This window comes from Wyeomyia smithii, chromosome 2 (genome assembly GCF_029784165.1).
Source record: "Wyeomyia smithii strain HCP4-BCI-WySm-NY-G18 chromosome 2, ASM2978416v1, whole genome shotgun sequence".
Taxonomy (NCBI): domain Eukaryota; kingdom Metazoa; phylum Arthropoda; class Insecta; order Diptera; family Culicidae; genus Wyeomyia; species Wyeomyia smithii.
Window position 1 is genome coordinate 252,874,543 of NC_073695.1, and position 23,378 is coordinate 252,897,920.

The window sequence follows — 23,378 nt, forward strand, 5'->3', positions numbered from 1 at the left end:
ACAGTTCCATTCTTAGTCAATAGGGCCATATTTTCAGTGTTGTTAGTCCCACTCATAAACAGCATGCAACATCTCATGTGAAATTTTCGTTGCTGCCGGAGTCCATTCAAGTTCTTCTTCTTTCTCGCTGTCTTCCTTGCTCGCAACCGTTTCCGAGATCATATACATACACGCGCGCCTACTTTTTGACTCGCGTGTACTCCCCTACTCGCAAGCACAACCAGTCGAAGATAATCGATTTAAGATGCATTGCGATGGTTGCGGAGGGACCGAAAAAGTATTTCAAATAGGGTAACGGACTACTTCGGTAGCGGTTTGATTCAGCTGGTTTTGCATTAGATTACTGTAAAAAACTTACCAAAGCAGTCCGATACCCCACACGTTCCAGTATGAGATACTTTACAGATACTTCGCCCTAATTTTTGGTTGTCGGGTAGATGAAGAAAGCGTTTTCGTTTTCGAGCACGTGTTTTTATGCTTTCCTCCTAGTCGAGCAGTTTTGGTCGAGTACTCCTACTCGCAAGCAAGAACTCGTGTACTCTTTCACAGTCGCTGAATAGCAAAAAAAAAAGAGTTTTTGCGTGCCAGTGCAGTAGCAGCAGCCACTCAGGCGAAGAAGAAAGAGTATCTCGGAAAAGTGTGTGCAAAAGACTTGAGAAGCGTAGCATATGTCTCGTTCACAAGCAGAAAGGAGGAGAAAGGTTTTCCTTCTCGCTCGCTTTGCAACGCTGCATATTTTTATGTGCGAATAAACTTTGTGCTCCAACCGCAAAGCTGCAATATGCCACACGCGACAGCGTAATAAACTGCTGTGTAAATGAGAGTGCGCTGCATCCTCTGCTATCTGCTTCCATCCGACACAAAAAGAGGAAATCACTTATCGTTCCAGGCTGCAATACGATACAGGCTTAATTGTTCTGTGTGTAAGAGCTCCATTGTTTTTCTCACTGGTTGGTAACACGAAATGAGATGCATTGCGAAACTGGAAGAAGACAAAACTTAACACAAAAGGTGGGTCCAGTTACAAAACGGGTGTGGCCTCTTACAACATCTCTCTGAAACAGCATCTTTTAGGCCAGTCTGCTTTTAATCAAACCAATCAATTCATTATCGGATATTACGATGGTCGGTCATTTGCATCTAGAGGATTTATTTCTTTGGTCTGTTCACGAGCAAATCTCAAAAATCACCGTTGAATTGACTTTATGCTTTCCACACCATAGCTCATAATGAAGGGTCCAGACAACCGGGCAGTATTAAAATAGAGAGCGAGATAGTGCGCACTACAAAGATTCTAGGTAGTAAAAAAACGTGAATTCTTTAGCGGTACTGAAGATGAATCCCAGCTAGATGTTTTGTCATTAGCTAACGAAATGTGAGGCTTCAAAGTGATTCGGGAATCAAAAATTCCGTTTTTTTTTTTAACTTGGCTTACGCGTTTGATTTCTGCTTCTAGCAAAGCGCATTTGTAATGTATAGTCTGTTTTTTCCCGAAAAGGAAATAATCGAATTTACATCCATACGATTCCGATGGCACCAATCGGCAAAATGATCCAGCTGACGTTGAAGTACGTGACAGTCTTTAGTTGTGTAAACTAGAAGATAAAGTTTGAGGTCATCCGCGTTAGATAGCCGTGGTCCTTTCCGTGGTATACGTCAATAAAATAGAGCAGGAAGATAAACGGTCCTAAGTGACTGCCCTGAGGTAATCCGAACGTAGCGTCAAAATAAGGGGATTGGCAATCCCTAATAGCAACGGTTAGACGGCGACCGGTCATAATTTAGTCGGCAGTGGTAGCAGTAGACTTTCTTAGCTTTTTTCCGACACAAAAATTATTTTACTAGAGAATGGTGAGAAAGACGATCGTTTTTCTCGGTCAAGCTCTGCCTTGTTTCTGTAAAAACAAGTAAAATCTTTGTCGGCCGTTTAATTTATAGTGTGAAAACAGCTTTCCACTGTACTGTCAAATTGCCTTGTTCCCACAGCATCATATCCGCTTGAAATCGGACAATAAACTGTTTTTAGTACGTAACAAAAAAGCGATTGAAGATTCAATATTTTGTTGAGACGCTTTGCGTTAAAATAAAAATGTTATATCATTTTTATTAGTATGCACTCTGACAAACTTTGATCGCAAGAACGTGTTTAAAATGTTTTTAAGTAATTCTACCTAAAATTTGCGGTCGAGTCTTTACACACAATCCCTATGATTTTATTATTAGGGCACTTGTAACTGTTTTGCGTGGGCTGTCGTTTTTTCTACCTTAGGTCACAATGCTAGGGCTGCGTAGGTTTTACGGAGCCGAGCAATGGTGATGTAGGACCAGAGTGCTAATTGTGGGTTCAACCCCCAGGTCTTGCCGAACAGTGTACTGCAAGCCCAGATCGTTGAAGTTGCCTTCTTAGGGCATCTTCAGCGGTGGGGGATTTGTGTATATCAGTGGTCCCCGTGGCTCTGTGGTTAGCGATGTCGGTCGGCTAGCTCTCCCACACGGTTGTGATATTGGGTTCGATTCCCGATCGAGTCGAGGATCTTTTCGAGCTGGAAATTTTCTCGACTCTGCACTGGGGCACGGTGTATCGTTGTACTTATCCTACACATACAAAATGTGCCAAAAACAATATCGATAACGAATTCTCTCAACTAATCTAGTTGATCGAGACCGCTATTAGCCCCAAGGCTAAGCGTGCGATATTGTATTGTTGTGTATATCAGAGAGACTAATCAATTCATATTATATAGTTAAGATTAAGTATGACAAATTCGTTTCTTCAAATATGAGAGGATTGTAACCTTTGAAAAATCGAACAAAGTCGTTCTTCTAGGAGATTTAAAAATTTTGCCATCGATTCCAATTGGATATGTTCTTTGTAATTACTATTGGAGGTAATAAGTGGGTCATGATATCGATTGCCATTGTTAAGTTATTACTGAATAAAAATTTTCAGTTAAAAGTTTTTGTGCATGAAAGAACACACTGCAGCAAGAGAATATTACTGTTATTTATGTTATTGAAACTGATCTTGCAAGCCTTAAACGATTTTATCACCATAATTCGAATAAAATATTATACCACTTTTAATAAAGCTTCCGTTTGAAACCAAAAATTTTTTTGAGAGCCTAAAACAAGTCATCGATGAAACAAGCTTTCATTTTGCTCATTTCGATTGACCAATCAGGGCACGCTACGTAAAGGTCTATCACGCGCCGCGGGTGCCAAAAACGAGGCTTCGAGTAATGAGCGATAGCAGAGCATCGGTCTATTGCGCAAGCTAAAAACTTAGAATGGTTTCGGAATCTATCCCACGTGTTCAAGCGGAAGAGAAGGTTATAATAAAATTATAAGATAAACGCAACGCTGCACAGTGCGTTGAATATTGGGTAAGACGGGACAAAAATCAAAACTACACGATTTTGTCGATAAATCATGTGAATGTAACAAGGAAAGTTGTTCATTACCTTCAGATCTACTAAATGCATAAGGGTTTTATGTGATTCACTAAATCACAAAACTGTCTCAAACGCCTACGCTGTCATCCTATACCAGAAACTGTTAATCTCTTTGTAAAAGTTGTACATTATAACAAAAACTGCGGTTTCTATGTTTTACTCACTTTTACATAATTGCAAAAGTGACTTAAGCGCAACTATAACGAAGAAAAAGATTTTTTTATATATTCTTCTATGTTGTATTTCTAATATTTTTTGATATATTTAATTACCAGAATAACAAACAACTTTAAAATTCTTCTTGATTCATATTATAATATCAACTCAAGTTATTGGTCGATTTCAGACAAATTGGAATGGTTGTTCGAAACGGTAGCAGCAAATACTAGTTCTTCTGGGGAGTTATTTTCAACGAGCTCTGCAACTCGCCTTTTTTTAGTTTTGTTTGAGCAGCTTTCAAAAAGTTTCTGAGGACGCCCACGAGAAGAAATGTTGTTGTATTCATAATTATTATTCTCATCGAATCGAGGAAAGGCAAGCGGTGTCTTCAACCAAATTCAACCAACCAAATTCTGTTGCATTTCTCTCACTTCGAGTTCAATTTCGAACAATATACAGCAGAAAACTTGTGAAAATTTTCACAAACCTGCTCAACTGTGTCTTCTAGTAGAGACAATGTCAAATATCGAAATACACATGATGTGCTTTGGCTTACGTTTCAGTTAACCCACTTCTTAAAAGCCTGCCGGTTCACGAGCGATCGGCATTGACCTACGAAAAATAAAAAATCTCGCAGAGTTGCAGCAATTCTTATGTATTTTGTAGAGGACACTTCAAGCAAACTTTTGATGTATGTTTTAGAGAGAAATTCAATGGAACTTTTTTTTTAAACGCTAGCGAAAGTTAGAGTTCGCGTTTTTTCAGGGAATAATAGCTTAACCAATTTATCATACCGATTACTTATACACGCAATCGAAACTAAGTCTCTCTATCAATGAATAAAATTGCACTAACTTTGATTGTTATTTTCCATTTCATTTTATTGGAATACATGAAGTAATTAAGTTCTACCAACGATTAGAAAACGCGTGACAATTTAGCACGAATTGTTCAACTGATGATTGCTCTTTAATAATGTTTGTGATGCTTCCCAAAGCTCACCAATACTTGTTCACAACCTAGGAGGTATCTATGAACACTTCGGGGTTATTGGTGCATCCAAATAAAAAAAAGAAAAACGATTTTTGTCTATGGCTCAACGCACTGTGCGCTGTGCTGGAAAGTTCCTTGTTAGTGACCTGAGGGTGATGACCAAGTGTTAGCTAAGCTAAGCTAATAGCCTACCACTGACTATTATTGTTGATCGTGAGCGAGATTAACCGTGATTAATTCTTTTTCTTCGCTTACGTAAAAGCGTAAAATAAGATTAGTTTTTCACTTATTTACAAACATATCGTTCGTAGTTCGAATTGGTTAATTAGACTCAGTATTAGTCTGTCCTTTGCCATTTAATGTTGATTTATGTCATCAGATTCCTTAACGTAAATAAAACGAATGTATTTTTTGGGTTGATTTTTATTTCTTCTCAACACTGATTCCGCCACCATGAACACGTTTGTGAGAAATTTTTTGTCGTCGTGTTTTTTACCGTCGAATAATTATTTGTTCTCGGTGCCTAATATTAACCAATTTACTCTATTGCTCGGGATTCACTTCACAAGTCTCACTATCTCCAGCAACACACTCTCCTGTCGTGAAATCAAATATCCGATCTACTGGACATGCTACGATCGTATCCTCAGACTCTACGCATTCAATATAAATGTCGCAGAACTCGGGATGCGGTAACCTTACGTCATCTTCTTCTTCAGAGCATAAGTTTAACACTTCGCACGGTTCAACCGTACCTGGCAGGCCACTTGAACTACCGTGATCCCATATTTCTCCTCTCGAACAAGATTTCGCGACACCCGTTTCCAGTTGACAATCGATGAATATGTCACAATACTCAGGATGACCGATGTCAGTCTCCTCCTCTACGCATAAATTGTCGTATAGTTCGCAGGTTCCAGCATTTCCTGCTGCACAGTTTCCCGTTCCCGGTTGTATAACATTACCACGATCGCATGCACTCACCGTTGGTAACTCATCCGCACAAACGACGAATTGATCACATTCATATGGGTGCGGATATCTTTGCCCATCTGGACGACCCTCGCACATATCACCCACTTGAGCTGGAACACAGCTAGTGGAATCTCCAGGTACACACAGTAACATATCTTCACGGAAAATTTCGCCTTCTGGACAAGTGATTCGTTCTACTTCCTCGTTTGAACAACGCAAATATTGACTACAATCGCCTGGGTGCTTGTATAGACCATTTGCTCTTCCTAAGCAAAAACAATCAATGACATCACCGGGAACACAGACCATATTTTCGTTTATGATTTCTCCTTCAGGACACCGCTTAATGACGGGTAAACCGGCGATGCATATTATTTTCATATCACAACTCGTTGGATGCGGCAAAATTGCTACGTGATCCGGATGACAGGTGATATTCAGCAGTTCACAGGTATCATATTACCGGGAAAGCAGTACAGTGTCTGCGGTTGCAGTACAGTTTCATCCGGACAAGTCTCTACGATTGGTTGTTCATTATCACAGATCACGTATCGACGACAATCGTTTTATGAGGGATAGGGCAAACGAGTATCATTGTAGTGACCGACGCACATTTGTTCGACCGGATGAAACTCGCAGGTTGTAGGATCTCCCGCGGTGCAAACCAGAAACGTGGGATTGAAGATATCACCAATGGGACACGGATGAAGAGATATTTGTCCATTGTAACAAATTATAAACTTATTGCAATGATTCGGATGAATCAAAGTGCTGTTCTCTTGCTCGGCACAACCTAGGGGATCACACTCGAGCGTGTTGCCAGAAATGCATGTTTGCTCGGACGCACTGAAAATTTCTCCTGGCAAGCACTCAACGAAAGTCGCCACCTCTTGGTCGCATGACACGTACACTCTGCAGTCGCTGGGAAATTCCACGTTACCATAATTGATTCCTTCGCAGAATGAGTCCAAAAATCGATAACTTTCTTGGTCGCCAGGGACGCAATCGAGAGTACCAGGCTCTACGATAGTATGATTGAGACACAAGTCGGGAACATTTATGTTATTTGAACAACTAACACGCTGCGTACAATCGTACGGATTGGGAAAAATCGTTCCAAATGGTACATGGTCGCACATTTCTTCAAGTGGTGTAAACTCACAGGTTTCTTTATTTCCTGGTACGAATGAAAAATTCTACCAACCGGACACATTTCCAGATTGGTGATGTTATCTAAGCATCGTAAATAAATATTACAGTAATTCGGATGTACAAGTAACGCTCCATTCTGCTGATCGATGCAAATAGTGTCCAGTAGCAGACAGTTCTCCGTATTACCTACGGAACAGTCAGCGATACTTGGGTTAAAAATTTCTCCTTGCTGACAATCAACAATATTGGTGATGCTTTCACTGCACTGCACAAATTTAGTACATTCTTCTGGATGCGGAAAAACGCCGTCTGATTTTACATCGCAAATTGCGTCCGCCGGGGTAGCCGTGCACGTTTCGGCTTTCCCTGGTACGCAAATCCGGAGGTTAGCTTCAAATATCTCATTTTCTGAACAATACTCCAAAACAGCTTCGGTTTTGTTACACCGAATGTAGGCGTTACAAAGAATTGGATGGGGAAAAAGATCACTGGTATCGTTGACTGCACACAGAGATGACAACGGCTCACATGATATGGCATTTCCCACCTGGCAGCTAGTTCCGTTTTCCACATACACAAAACCTGGCAAACACTCGATCACTTCTGCCTGCAGCTCGGTGCGATTTATGAACTGCATGCAGTTTCTTGGATACACTGTTGGACCATTTGGCCGTCCGTCACACGCATCCTGAGGATCCCAGGGTTCACAAGTGCTGCGATTTCCCAGCACACAAGCAGTCCTCGATTGAAACCAAATCTCGTCTGTCAGACACTCGAGCTGTTCAGCTGTGCCTCCCTGGCAGAACACGAACTGTCCACAGTCGTCTTGATCTTCGAATAACGCATACGAAACCTGGGCGCACCGGGCTTGCACTTGCGGATTTTGTGCTAAGACCAATCCAGCAAAGCCAGTCAATACAAGCGATACTCTAAGGAACTTTTCCATTTGATTGACCATTGTTCGGTTGTGTAAAGTTTGACAAATCCGAAAACACTGACCGCGATACGCAATTTACACCGGCTTTAAAGGATTTGCTTGGTATGCGGATTTATCAACATTTTTTTTTTCTTTAAGAATAATCTGATCAAGCCCCCGAACGAAGGGTGTGTGGGTGTGGCTGATTATCTTAATAACGAATCCGATAACCCAATAATCTTGGCAGGGGAATCATAAATGGTCTTATAAATAAAAGTTGTCAGCTGACTGGTGGTGGCGATGTCAGAACGATTGTTGATTGCATGCACTTCTGTCAAAAAAGCGAACCCGTACTTCACTGTAACCATCCATTACTGCCTTATTTGAATAAGCTTTTTTCCTAAGCGGGACAAATCCACCGAGGCTAGTGAATTTCACCGCAAGGTTCAACAAAAAATAAACAGTCTCATCAGAACCATTGCCCCCACCACCGGTGTACATCGTTATCATTCGTTCTGTTCGGGGCGGAAATTTTCATGCTCCAACCGAGTTGAGCTAGTAGCGTGGGGGTTTCAAAATGTATCAAGAAGCGCTTGCCAAACCAATCAACCATTTTCATCACGCTCGACCTGGTGACGAGCAGCCCCGTCACCCCGAGCATACTGACGCTAATAAACTCTGCTATTTTCAGTTTATTCTATCTAAATAAATACGAGTTTATTGTTCACGAAAGCGTGTTTCGGAATTTATTTATTTGCCAATTCGAGCCATGACACCGGGCGGCGTAGGTTTTCTGCCAGCTGTACCGTGTCTAAACATGGCGACATGGGATCTAACTGTCAGCTTCGGCTAAGCGAAGCGAACGCTCTTTCCGCGGGAGGTTAACATATTGCAACTGCGAGTGCAAACGGGTTTGTGTTTGTTTTTGGTTTAAATCTGCGTTTCAGCCATTATAACGTTCCTGTTGATTGGCGCAGAAACTAGCTTAGAATCCCAACAGCTCAATCGAGGCGCATCATTGGCGTCATTGCTTGTTTGTTTCTATTCCGTCGATAATTGATTTATAGATGTGTAGTAAATTATTTCCTGGCTTTGAATTCGATAATGATTGATGCTGATCATTCAGTATGTTGTGAAATTACAAGTGTTCGATTCGTTAAAATTTATGTTTATTCGATAATGATAGATTCTGATTAATGGACCCCCCAAATTGCAGCCGCTTCTACTTAGTTTTATTAATCAGGTAGCAAGCTGATTGTTTTTTTATTTTTCGAAGATGATGAATGAAAAGTATTCCACGCGCATCCAACAAAACTAATGTCATGGTCCCATATGAGAAGTAGGGGAGGTAGAAATTTGGCTCTGTTACTGTGAAAAGTCGTAAAAAACTCACCAAAAACATCCTCACTAGGCTATTTTCGTTTCAAATCGGAGAGTACGGCACCTTCTTTGCGAAGAAATAAAAATGAATGGTCGAGCAATTCAGCACAAACTCCTTAGCAATAAGTTAGATGTTCCTCTAGTTCAAAGAAAAGTTACAAATTTTATACAAAATCTAAAACCGTGATTTTTTAACCATTTTAGTGACGAAATAAATGGATTTATAACCTTTTCTACTACCTCTTACAGTAATTGCACTCAGTCAAAGAATGGGTTGGGCTATGCCTACTGACATTTTTTTTTTTGTAGAAGAAAGAGGCTCTGATTTTTCAACCCCATAAGTTCTAGGCAGAGTATTCGGTTACCAACCTAAATGAAAGTCTTCAAACTTTCTCAATTACTGACCGATTTTGGGCCAATCTTGACCTGTCGAAAGATTGGAAAATATGCCTACTTTTAGCATCCAGGACTGGCAGAAACCTGGGAGCACATTTGGTTCGTGTAAATCCGGATCCTCGAGACAATGTTCCAGTGAGGCAAATTAGTACAATTGTTGATAAAACTGAACAAAATTGATAACAGAATTCATGATATCCACTCCAGCAGCAGATCCTCGGTGTCAAATGTGGTCCCGGAAACCCAGATTTACAGAAACCATATGAAGTCAACGGCTTTCAAGGTCTCGTATACTAAAAATAGATACTAAATACGTAGACTACAAATAAAAAAATTGACAAAATCGTTCAATAATTGAAAGAATTAGAAACATTTTATATTGGTGGGTACCCAGGTACCCTACCGATCACATTCGGATGTTAATACATAACGGTTAACTGAAATGGACTTCTAGCAAGCCCTGTGTTTTAATTTTTTTGTTCCATTGAACATAAATCAATTAAAATATTTCTCCAATTTGTGGTTATCACTGTATTCACGGGGTCGTTTATCATTACGAAACTACCTCTAAATCCTGTATCATATTCCTGGCTTACAAACTTTATATCGACAATCAAATTTAATGATCATTTTTAAGGCCACCAAAAAGATAACAATGCGTTAATTTAAAAACTGGCCTTAATTGATTATTTGCCGGTTGTGTGGTCGAAGCTCCAAGCACAAGACCTGTATCTTTTCTTTATTCTATGTTCGGTTAAACGATTTACCTTAACGCAACTTTCAATGTCCCTCTTCGCAAAACTTTCTCACTTGCTCCTCACAATTTTCTTTCTTAGTCACAATCCCAGTTGTGTGCTAATGCACAATTCATCGAATATCTATATACAGTTGAAGCCCTCTATTACGACAACTTATATAGCGACAAACCTCTCTATAGCGACATTCTCAAGGGTCCCTTCTGCTTCATATTCAGAAAAATTATTCGTTTTATTGCGACATTTCTCTATGACGGTCCCTTGCGATGTCGCTATACATCGATTCGACTGTACATAAAATTTTTAAATTACAAGTTTACAATAACTGAGAAATGATTTCAAAAAGCAGAAAAAAATTATAAAGAATTGGATTTCAAATTAGGTTTGGAATCATTAAAGAATGCTTTCGGAAGCCAAAAAAACGGCGCGAAAAATTGATCCAAAATTAAGCCAAAAACAATATCGCTGAAACAAAAAAATCTTTTGCCATCATAGAGTTTCTGAAGAAAAAATAATACCAAATCCGGTTTAGATTCATTGAAAACGCTTTTAAATATCAGAAAAGGTGAAAACAGAATTTGATTTCAATAGGCCAGAAAATACGTATAAAAAAATAAACTTATATTAAGCTTAGAATCATTCGAAAACGTTTCTAAAAACAAGGAAAAGTGTCAAACTGAATGATTCCAAATCTTGCTCTGAATCGCTGAAATATACCTCTAGAAGCCAGAGAAACCAAAAAATTAATTTTATGTCTCTAAATTCATCTTAAAATCAGGGCAAAACTCCAATAACCCGGGGACAAAAGATCAGAATTTAAGCGCAGAATCAACGAAAAACACTTCTAAATACCAGAAATTCTGTTCCCGAATTCTGTTTAGAATCACAGAATTCAAGAAACTAGAGAAGGCGAAAAAATACGTTCCAAATTTAACTCAGAATTGTTGAAAATCACTTATGAAGAACAGCAAAGGCAAAATAAGAATTTGCTCTCTAATTGCGCTCAAAATCACCGCAAAATTTGTGTTTCAAATGTGGCTCAGAATAACGTTTCTGGAGGTTGTTGAAGACTGAAAACTTGACTCAGAGTCAGAGGAAAACGTTTTGAAAGATCAGAAGAGAAATGAAACAACAAAGTTGATCCCTGAAAATTGTTTCAAATCCTGTTAATGTTGCTGGAAATACTTGCAGAAGTCAGAAAGGCGAAAAAATGGATGCGAAATCCTTTTTAAAATTGATCAGTTAAGAGAAAAATCTTTATTGAGTCGAATCAAGAATTGAATTCCAAATAACCTCTGAGCCACTAAAACCGCTTCTTAAATCTAGAAAATAATAAAAAACAGACGTAAAGTTCTGTTTAGAATAGAATTAATGGCTAAGAATCGTTGAAAATCGCATCTAGAGGCGAAAAAAGAAAAAAAAGGTTCCTAAGACTATTTAATAAGGTGGCAATGCGATGTATGAAAAAAAAAAACTTCATCATCGAATTTAAAGAACCGACCATGTACACTTTGTTTGTTTGCTTAAAATAATAACCTGTGCAACATTTCAGCTTAATTAGACATCATTAGGGCTTTAAAGCGCTTAAAATTTCAGTGTTTTGACCCTCGAAAATAAACATTCCTAATAGAAAATTTTGCTTAAGATGCCTAATAAACATTGAAATAATTTACATGTGGTTTGTTAATTATTTTAATGTTTTTTAGGCAACTTGAACTAGGGCCAAAACATCAAAATTTTGAATATTTTAAAGCACCTCTAATTCATGTTCGATTGAGCTGAAATTTTACACAGATCATTTTTTCAGGTGAATAAACAAAATGTCCATGGGCGCTCAAAGTTATGATTTTTCAACCCTCGAAATTCTACCAAAGGGGGAGTCCATGAAATTGGTAAAACCAAAACTTTTTTTTTCGATGCCTTAAAAGTGTATAGAACGTCGAGATCCAGCGTTATCTGAAAAAAATCGAGTCAACTACAGATATCGACATTTTATGCATTTTTCAGTTATTTGGTATCGAAAGAAAAATTCGATTTTTCGAATTTCAATTCCTCCCTTGCACAGTGTTTTATTTTGCCGTTTTCGTGCGATCAAATAAATAGCGTTTCAAATGTTGATTATAGCCATAACGTATGTTCGGAGAAGTTTAAAGATATTCAAAAATGCATCTTTCGATGTAGAAACATGAGTAATCAATCCACCTAAAAGTGCGATAGAAAATTTACTTTTTCATCAGATTGAAATAGACGTAAGTTCGGCAAATATTTAGGTGAGCTCAAGTTTGTAGAAGACATCATGTTTCTATCTCTTACATATTACGAGAAACATAAAGTTCCCTATGAAGAGGCCCCTAAAATAACAATTTTCGTTATATCTTTTTTCTCAGATTTTTCCGAGTTTTAAAACCTTCTACAAAGTTATCAAGCATTCAAAAATGCATGTTTATGCTGAACATTGTTATTTTTAATTTTCTAAAATAAAAAAGTAATTGGACATATTTCGATATTTTTAGGGATAATTTCACCTCAACCATCGCAATTTTACGCAAGTGGCAGTTCCATACGATGAAATAACTATCTTTAGACTTTCAATTAGCGGCACTTAACGATCTTGAGTTAAACAACACTGATTGCACATATCAATGGTTGCTACTCCCTGATTAATCAGAATCAGGAAAATTTACTATTTGCCAAAATGACGAATGGCGAATACATAATCGCAAAAATGTCTCAAGCGTTATTTTTGCCTTTCTCCCAGAAAGGTATAGCAATCACAAAACCGAAGATATAAAAGTACTCCAAAGGGGCAAACATTATATATCACTCGACTCAGTACCCTAACTTACACGCTGAGAATGCTGAGTAAGAATTCCCAGGATTTCTATAACTCGGTGACGGAATCGTGAGAGGAATCGTTTCTGCGATACGTACAGAATCTGTTCGAATCGCATATGGGAAACTTTTTCAAGAATCCTCAAAAATCAAAACGAATCGCGATAGAAATCGTTTCTGACAGAATCTATTCGAATCGCAAATGGAAAACCTTTTCAAGAATCCTACAGAATCCAAATGAATCATGAGAGGAACCGTTTCTGCGATACGGACAGAATCTGTTCGAATTCCTTATGGAAAACCTCAAGAATCCAAATGTAGGAATCTCGGCGACTCGGCGACAGAATCGTGAGATGAATCGTCACTGCGATCCGGACAGGATATTTTTACGCGGTTTTTACGAGGATATTTTTTACGCGGTATTTTGAATGAACGCGTATTTTTAGGCGCATTTTCGAATCATCCATGTTTATTACGCGGGATTTCGAATCACCGCGGTTTTACAACGGAGATTTGATTTCCGTGTATCCCAGCGTAAAAAATTGAGTGTATAGCATAACACTGAGGAAAACGTGTCGTAATGTGTCCAGAGCCGTAGCTACTCCGTTTTGCGTGGGGGGGGGGGGGGGGGCAGAGAATTTTTTTTAAGTAAACGTTTTTTGGAGAGAAAGCAGTTTAAAACTGTTATGTGCTCGACAAAAAAGTACCTTTACGCGTCACACGGAGTACCCAAATCAAAAATCTTATCAGTTTTTCAGTTTTCCACCTATTTCGATAGTTTTAGCACCAAAAGATTCAGAAGCTCATCTATTTTCAAATAAGCGTTAGTGGTGTCCCGTAAGAATTTTCTTATTCAAAGTACAGAATTATAGTGTTAGAGACCTATCTTCGAGGGTCGCATCATTCGAAATCGACGATACTGAGAAATTCTATTCGCGGAGAAATATTGAGAGAATGTACCGATTCAACCGTCAGCCTAGGTTCTAAATTTTACGATTCGCATTGTTTGAACAATGTTGTTGTCCGGTTTCATTTCGGACCTAACTGGACTATAGTTGTTCGGGCCAGGTAACGGACTGGGTTATGCTTCCGAGGTGTGGAAAAGTCCTGCCTAAATAATTGAACTGAACATAAACATGAATCACAAGAAGCACACTGCAGGGAGTTTGGATACTGGCTGAAAGTTTAATATTTGAAATAACCTGTCTTGTGTGTCTTTTTTGCCCACGATTTGTTCAATCCAAGAAATCGAAAAGTGAGAAATTAAAACTTCTGAAAAAACTGGTCAAATTTTGCAGCAAAACTTGTTTTGCATTGTTCCTATATTATCAAACATATAAAACTGTGATTGGTTCTTTCATTAAAATGACACATTTTTAAAAACAAACTGACATTTTCACTCCCTGACGCTGGACCGGACATCCGAAACGGAAATATGCGGATCGTCAGTTTTAATTTCGCCGCGAATTAGGCGGGCTCATCAAAAGATTGAGTAGTTAAATTTTTTTAAGCTCGACCGTTCAAATGCAAGGTGCAATTGTTCTTAATAGACAAAAATTGACTGATATCGGTAAAATAAAAAAAACTGGAGACTATTCAATAATGCTTATTTCTTATATTTCAGATTTTTCTTTTGGTTTTTTGTACCTAGTAGCTATCAAATATATGAGAAAATTGCGTGGTGGGGCAAATCAAACGCGTGGGGGGGCTAAGCCCCCCCCCTAGCCGCCCGGTAGCTACGGGCCTGAATGTGTCTATCTCTTTTCCAGATGAAATTGAAGAATCTAACCAACATCATGAAGAATATTATACTCATCACGAGAAAACGGTGGATCTGATTGAGGAAATAAAGATCTTAACATAGCTATTTCTTTCTCAGACTGTTCTACTTCCCAATTTAACTGATGGTCAGAAAATTTTTCTCTTAGAATGATTCTTTTTCAGCAGTTCACATAAGCACTGATGATGGTTATGAGTAATAACCGAAATATGTATCTGCGGACGATTTCAGCCGGTTTCGATTTTTTGTAGTACTAGTAGAATTTAATGGAAACATTGCCTATTCTCAATATCTAATTCTATTCTTCTACTACGCTTAATGTAAAATTTATTATGTTTCAGCCAAACTAGATTTCCCTTTTTTTGGCTTCCTTTGATCTGAACCTCAAATGATATGATTCAAAAAGACCAGAAATCAAATATATATACCAGTTTACCACTAAAGTAAACTGAACACTGCGACTGTACATGGACCTTGCGTCCTTCTTGCATCAAGCCGAAGTTATTTCAACCTATAAGAATGCGTCCGAAACTTCTTATGAAATGCGAACAGCATTGCAAATTTTAATAACTGACACTAACTAGAACAGACTATTCGACATTACTGAGGTATTCGGTGAGATTTTGTTATTTTTCAGACACCGGAAGTCACCATGAAGGAATTCAAAATGGCGTCTGAGGTCGTTTTCCGGTCTCGGCGCATCATCCCAGTCCTGAAAATACTCGTCTTGGATGGTATTCAACCTTGTTTTATTAAATGGTTTCTACCGGCAATAGAAGCCCCTTTGGAATCTATTCCGAAAGGACCATTTTGAAGCCATATTACCAAAACACTCAAAACCCAGCAAATGGCCTGTGAAGTATTTTTTAGAACTTTGAACCGTTAATAAAGTGAAAGGTTTCGTATCCTAAGAATTCTCCTAACACGATTCTCATTCTAGAATCCTAACCCCATAGACAGGGCAGTCTTAAGGATTCCTTTTCAGGATTCCTTATCAAGGACGCTTCACGATTCCAATCTGAGGAATCTTAGGGAATCTGAAGAATTCTCATTACACGATTCTCATTCAGGAATCCTAGCCCCATAGACTTGGCAATCTCGAGGATTCTTTTTTCAGGATTCCTTATCGAGGACGCTTCACGATTCCAATGTGAGGAATTCTGGGGAATCCATGCGAATCTTATGTGTTCGTCCGGGTAATCGGACTGTAACTTTGTCTGTAATGTATCAAAATGTAAAAATCACGAAACTTTATTATCTCAGAAACTGCACAACCGATTTAAACAATTTTGGTATCAAATTGACGGGCTAGTTGAGGGTTAACCAAAGAATTTTATAATGATTAGACATAAGGTTCGGAAGTTGTGAAGAGAAACATGTTCCGATGACTTTTCAAATTCAATTCGTTTTCCCAAAGACGGCTGAACTAATTTCAACAATCATTGTGTCAAATAAAAGGTTTGATTGCCATTACATTTGGATTTAATCGGACTTTTATTTCAACCGTTATGTATTGAATTCTGGAACGAAATTCTATTAATTAAAGATTACACGACTTATTTGAGCATAAGTACGGCCTGTCTCTCAAACGTAGAAGTAACATATTTCATAGCAATTTGATACATGGTTCAAAAGTAATGGAATGAAACGAAATTGTTTGATCAAAATAAAATGAACTATCTGAACGACCCCGGTATTGCTCGTGATTAAAGTGTTTGAAATTGGGAGTCATTTTTTTATTTTGCTATTTCTGTAGCATAAATATAACGTCAAATTTCACATTTTATACTTCGATTATTACTTCAAATAAAACATCAACACGCTAGAATCCAAAGAGTGAATATACCTTTATTGGATTGAATTTGGCAATTTAATGTTGTTTTCCAGAAACCATAAATCGCAAAATCGGATTTCAAAATGAAGTATGGAGTTGATTCCCGGCCTCTAAGCATTATCCCTGTTCCTTAAAAACTCACATTGGGTGATGAAACTGGAAGCTACTATCCAAAAATATTAAATGGCGTCTAAAGTTGATTTTTGGCCTCTGGGTATCATACTGTTCCACAAATTCTCATATTGAATGATATTTGGTCTTTTGAGACTGTTGTTCATCAGGGAAAATTTGTCTACTATAAAAAGTTGAATCTAAAATGATATATAATCGAGTCTGACTTATATATGAGTACAGTGACGTTTCGATTATACCAGGAACAAAACAAATTCGCATCATATATTTAAAACATATTTATTTCATGTTACCTTCATGTGTATGTTCATGTGTCTGAATGTTATGTTAAAATATTCGGTATAGTTGTGATTTTGTCTACCAGAAATTTGTTATTTAGAGTGAAAAATAAATCTAGCCGAAATTATCAAGGTGTATTTTTTTCTATAAATTTTTTCTATAAATCTATTCAAGCAGCAAGGCTGGTTCTCACCGCTAGGTGGATTAATTTTGAGTTTATGTACAGAAGCCTAAAACGATAATTCTCCTATTATCAATTTCAAGATAAATCGCTTGAAAAGCATATTTAAATAATTTCTACGTAACGGAAAAGTAACCTAAATGCCACCACAATTAGTTTGAATTCTCTTATGTTATTTACACATAAATATGCGTTATGTATAAAAATAAGGGACAGCTTTAAGATACATTGCTCATTATTGGTTGCAGATGTACCATTCGAAAACATGAATTCTGATTGAAAAAGCAAACTTGAGCAATGACAATCACTTCCAGAGTTTCAAGCATATTCAAAAAAAAAAAAAAAGATGCAGAGAGCACCCCGGGGTACTTTTTTGACAATTAATTTTAAATCGAAATTATCTTTTTTCTCTAAGCATAAAGATGCATGACCAGAAAGCCTTTAGGGGTCATCTACAAATTCCAAAGGGTTCAGGGGGGGGAGGTGGGATCCTAATTTCTCACGAATGCTACGAGGGGGAGAGGGGGATTCGAGAAGCTCTTATGTAAGATTGAAAAAAATAAAATATACTTTGTTTACTTAACTTTCAGTTTTATTAACTTTAACATGATATTGACTGAGGGGGTTAAATTGTTTTGTTTTTTTTCCACGAATACGAATATGTGAAAAAACTTTTCTTCTTCATGAACAATTTTTTCCTGAAATAGAAAATCTTTCATAAGATTTATGGGGGGAGGGGGGTAATGCAAAATTTTACCAAGCCTCATTATGGGGGGAGGGGGGATCTAAGCGTTCGAAAAAAGTTCTTACGTAATTTGTGGATGACGCCTTACCCAGTCAACCACAAATCGTATATCTATGTGTAAAAATTATCGCAAATATATCTTGACGAAGTCGAAATCGTATACCACGCTTATTATCATGCGCAAAAATTCAGTTTTGATTGTATATCATGCTGGAGTCTAACCGATCCACGATTGTAGGCTTAGAATTGTACTAAAGTGTGAAATAAATCACTTTCAATCGGAACTATGCTCATATCAAGATGGCTTGACAAAGTATTTTTTTAAATTCTTTTAGCACCAATATTTAGTGGTTAATTTGTGGTTTCGAAATCCAATTTGTGGTAATTTGTGGTTGAGTAATTTCTTAGAAAATTTTCAGAAAACTGAGTCAAGCCATCTCTGAAAATGATTTCGCTTCAAATGAATCGGACAACGATGATATATACATCAATCGAAAGCTCTTAATTTGTGGTTCACGAAAATGTAGTTTTTGTAGGCATACTTCATATTAAAATAAGTAAAAAACTATTATTTAAATTTTTGAATATTGTTTACCTCTTGTTGTCTACACCGACCGTACGCGGCGTTGGATGAGCATAGTACTGGCACCTGCCGATGTTAGTGCTAGTGGGTTATCTAGAACATATCGACAGTCGTTCATATACACTAAGGTCGTGTTTTACGCGGGGGATGCGTTCCAAATTTGTATGGGTCCGCGTAAAAAACGACTTTTTTGAGTTGCAAATATAACAAAGAAAACCGTCCTAAAATGTTAAACCCTCGTTTGAATATGATAGTGGTCAATCTAGAGACCAAAATTCAGTATTTTAAATTTTGAGTATTTACACCAAAAATTGTGATTTTTTTTTAAAACTGATATATGATCACCCGTGGCCTAAAACGGAAATGGTGATTGAAATGAGGTCGATATCTTGTACCGTTTTTGAGTAATGGAGGAAAGCAACCCGCGTAAAAAGCGACCTTACTGTATACGACATACAGTTGTCGCTGCCGTTGAAAGCTTTTTTGTTTTATTATTCAGGGGGTAGTTGTAGTAGCATATTCCTGAGACGAGAAAATATCGAATTTTAATTCTAGTCAGGACTCACACCTTTGGGCATTTACCATGCGTTTCAACCGTTCCCTACAGTTCTGAAGCAGGTATTAGACGAAGCAAATATTTGCTATTTTTCAATACAGATTTTATTTTGTGCAAATAAAAATAGTACCAAAAAAAGCAAATATTTGCGTCGTCTAATACCTGCTTAAGGCCCATTCCCGATCTTCAGGCATCATTCCGGTTTCTAAAATACCCAACAGTCGAATACAGTTGCGTAGTTGGTTACCAAAATATAATTATATTTATCGAAACAAAAAATTGTTCTTTATTATTATCAGGCTGTAATTTATTCCAAGAGTTAAAACGTATGTGCTAATAGATTTTAACATATAATAGATTTTTTATGAGAAAGACCAGATCACACCCCTAGGTGTATTAATTTAGGTTTTTTTTTCAAACAATCGTTAAACGGCGAAACTACATTTCCGGAAATGATTTGACCGAAGATCGAGAAAATTACGCTCGCATGTCTACGTAAAACTTCACTTATTTTGAGGAAATTTACGTAAAACACACGGAGGCTTGTCAACTACAAATATCTGCTAATTGATCAACATTTGCATTTTGCAGCAAATCTGCACATATAGTATCCCTGCTGTTTACATACTGTTTCACCTAGAAATACTCAGAGGAAGAGATTCGCGGTAAAAAAAGTCGCCAATTCGGCAACTGGGTTTCATATGTCAGAGGTGCCAGATCTCTTTTCAAAGCGCAATGTTGACTAACAATCGACTTGTATAATCGGTGGTGACGGTGAAAGTCCTTAAGAATAGTGAAGTGCTTCGCAAAAACTGTGATATATTTAATGTTTATGTTTAATTTTATACACCTCCACTTATTTTGTTACCTGTACACAAGGTTTGTTGAACTCCGGGTAAAAATCACTCATTCATTGGCAATAGAACAAAAAATCGTATAGAAATGAACACGTTCTTTTTTGTACCTGATTGCAATACCTCTCAATGTGGTGTTACCTTTCTTGTTCGTTTGGCTCCAATTTTGACGGTTCGTTTGGCTCACCGCATATCTCTCCCTCTGAGTATCTCTAGTTTCACCATACTCATCGCTACACGAAAGCTTTCTGAGAAAAAATCATCTGGTCTATGGTCTACCAGCGCCGCGTACGGTCGGTGTTGACAACAAGAGGTACAACAACAACAATGTTAAAAAAAATTAAATAATAGTTTTTTAATTATTTTATTACGAAGTATGCCTACAAAAACTACATTTTCGTGAACCACAAATTAAGAGCTTTCGATTGATGTATATATCATCGTTGTCCGATTCATTTGAAGCGAAATCATTTTCAGAGATGGCTTGACTCAGTTTTCTGAAAATTTCTCAGAAATTACTCAACCACAAATTACCACAAATTGGATTTCGAAACTACAAATTAACCACTAAATATTGGTGCTAAAAGAAATAAAAAAAATACTTTGTCAAGCCATCTTGAAATGAGCGGAAACTATCGTATATATACGTATATCAATAAATTGCATACCATTATTCCCCAGTACGTATATCGCCTCCAAAATAGTACGCATATGCTGTTTTTGTGCATCAAATGCGAGTTTGCATGATATATATGAGTGTGGATATTGGAATCGAAACATTATTATACCTATGATAAAGTTGACTGGGTAACTTTTACATGCTCTACAGTATGTTTCATAAATGACATGTGAGATGTAGTAGTTAAATCCCTCTACCGTTGCCATTTTGGTTTTTACTTGAAAAGATTTAGAAAAAAAAATGATTTGAAAACAAGGAAGGTTTTTTGAAAGAGACGAGTCACTTGAAAAGTTCACACTACTTCACAGTGAATGAGTTTCATAACCGTATAGGTGAACTTACGAGGTTAATGATAGCATAACAATATTTCTCAAATATGTATCAAACATGTCAACATATTGAATTGGTTCAATAGAAAATTCACTTTTTTGATTGCGCGTCGTGTTATAAGGTTGGAAGAGGGTAGGGATGCGTTAGCGTGATCTTTGCTGTTTGGAAACCATGTTAACCTCTGCATCTCCGCAAATATCACAGAAAGGAGATTTTTGTTAGAAGGATTATCCTTCCCGTCTTGATAATTCACCTTGATAAAAGATGCGATCTATGATACGAACGATGAGTATATTTTTTTCTATTTTAATATCCTTTACTGGACCACTGGACATGATGTAAATTTTCTACAATCGCTTGAGGTTTCGCATAAATCGGCTTTAGATTATATATCGCGATTTTATCGATGCTGGAGTGACACGTCCCGAAAGCATACAATTGTTCTCTACCTAAATCGTGAGAAAGCAAACGAATTCGAACCAAGCGAGCTGGTGGTGAGGAGTCTGGTAATAAAACCATACTTAAGTCCTTTCGATACCCAAAAATTGCCTGCTTCATACTAAGATTTTAACTCACGATCATCGATCCAATATAAACTTCTGTTAATTTTTTTTAAACTTGCCTTTTTATTGCAAATAGAATTTGGGGAAAACAAATAATTTTTTTTTTCTTTACTTTATTTTCTAGATGACCGTTGGGCTTTGAATCCATCATTTAGCTGTGTTATTCATGGTGTGCTTCTACACAGTTCTAGACGCTGTTGTTTTCCTAGAAGTTACAATTTTCCTGTTGGATTTAGGTTAGGAACAACGAATCTGCATTCTACTAAAGCTTCAATAAATGTTAATAATTGAAGACATATGAAATTAATTTAGTATATTCTGGCGAATCTGGGTTCTGATTAACGTGTGTTCATGTAAAATTTTTCCAAGTTGCTCGTAGAAGTTTGACAGGTTTCCAATTACTGACATCACAAAATCTCGGTATTTTGATATATTGCCGAGATGATTACTGAGATCTCAGCTGTCCAAATTTCGACAATTCATTTTACCGTACTCGGTGATAATATCTAAGTGTGTACCAATCCAAAAATCCATACAAATTTTAATGTTTTAGAAGCCTCAAATTCATAAATATGAAGCCTAGAATCAAAAGATTTCTGAAATTGAAGAAATTCCCAAATGCAGGCAATGCGGAAGACGGTACAATCCTAACATACTTGGTATCTTGAACTCATTGGAATATTAAATCCATAGAATCTTCATATTCATTAAATCCCACAATCCGAGAAGTCCCCTATTCCATATTGCATCCCAAATTCATCGAAGCTGAACATTCGCAGTAACTTTCAGTTAATAGAATACTTGAATCCACAGACACCAAACATGCTTAGAATCATTAGTCAATGCAATTCCAAATTTTTATTTTATGGAGTGCTGAAATTGCATTCACAGATCTTATATTTTAGCGAATCCCAGAATCTTTTGTATCCACAAATGTGCAAAATCTTAATGCTCATGAAATCCTACAATTAGTTAAATACCAAAATTTATGAAACCAGAGTTTTGAGATAAAAAAGCGAAATTTTATTTCATGATTTACTTTAAACTTAAAAAACTAACATTCCAAATTTAAAATCATTTCAAAAATTAAAGACAAAAAATTGAGAATACAGTTATTTAAAATAAAATACTGCAATTTAAAAAAAAAAAAGATATGTTGAAATTTTGAACTATAGATGTTAAATATGGAAAAAATCGAGAAGCCACGAAAAGATAAACAAATAACTAAGAAACGAAAATCTTTTGAACATGGAGACCCATAATACAAGTATTGAAGTTAATTTTATAACTTTTCGCTAAAGAAACGCACAGAATCCTCAATATATTTATGCAATTACAGTGGAATTTTTTGTGTTGTTTCTGCAATGTAAGTTTTAATAGTTTAATTTTTCAAGCAATCGAAAATAAATTTGAGTAGTTTTTCTTAATCTATTTTTGGTCATACACCCAGGCTTCCTTGATCAATTTGCGAGAAACTGCAGAACTTCTCTACGTTTTTTAAAATACTCTCAAAAAAAGAATAAAAAAAGTTTTCTGCTTTTAATATAGGCATGCAAGTGTCATTGGAGATGCACATCGGAGAGCTAATCCCACCGGTGGTGGTCGATCAATCAAGCTCAATCAGCGTTTTATGCTTCCAATATATTATCTACAGGTTATAATTCACGATTTGTGTTGCACAAGCTTTTTATTAAAAACAGTTTTAACTCGTTTATTAGAAAAAAAAAATGACGTGACCAAAAAAATACTAAGACACGTTTTTTTATTTGTGGAAAATATAATATCTTTTTCGCTCGTCACAGAAGGGTTCCAAATCTAGTTGAATCATTGCCACCAAATTCAGTTAAAATCA

At 37.0% G+C, this 23,378-nt stretch overlaps 2 protein-coding genes across 2 annotated transcripts in view; both read right to left on the reverse strand.

Annotated features, from left to right (window-relative positions):
• LOC129722463 (MOXD1 homolog 2-like) overlaps window positions 1-23,378 on the reverse strand; it is a 247,973-nt gene that overhangs the window by 223,361 nt on the left and 1,234 nt on the right. The gene's annotated exons all lie outside the window — the stretch shown is intronic.
• LOC129720552 (uncharacterized) lies at window positions 5,148-7,689 on the reverse strand. Its single transcript, XM_055672028.1, has 4 exons — window positions 6,853-7,689; window positions 6,166-6,775; window positions 6,043-6,096; window positions 5,148-5,989 (listed from the first exon to the last, which is right to left on the reverse strand). Exons 1-4 carry the CDS (start codon window positions 7,687-7,689, stop codon window positions 5,148-5,150), a joined length of 2,343 nt encoding a protein of 780 aa, XP_055528003.1.

Bases quoted from the DNA above. Each gene is read 5' to 3' on its own strand.
- LOC129720552 (XM_055672028.1), bottom strand. From the start codon at position 7,689: ATGGTCAATCAAATGGAAAAGTTCCTTAGAGTATCGCTTGTATTGACT. The intron at 6,776-6,852 runs GTACATCCGAAT...TCCGGTTGGTAG, and splicing joins AGCAGAATGGAGCGTTACTT to AATTTTTCATTCGTACCAGG. The intron at 6,097-6,165 runs GTTTGCCCTATC...AACCAATCGTAG, and splicing joins CGGTCACTACAATGATACTC to AGACTTGTCCGGATGAAACT.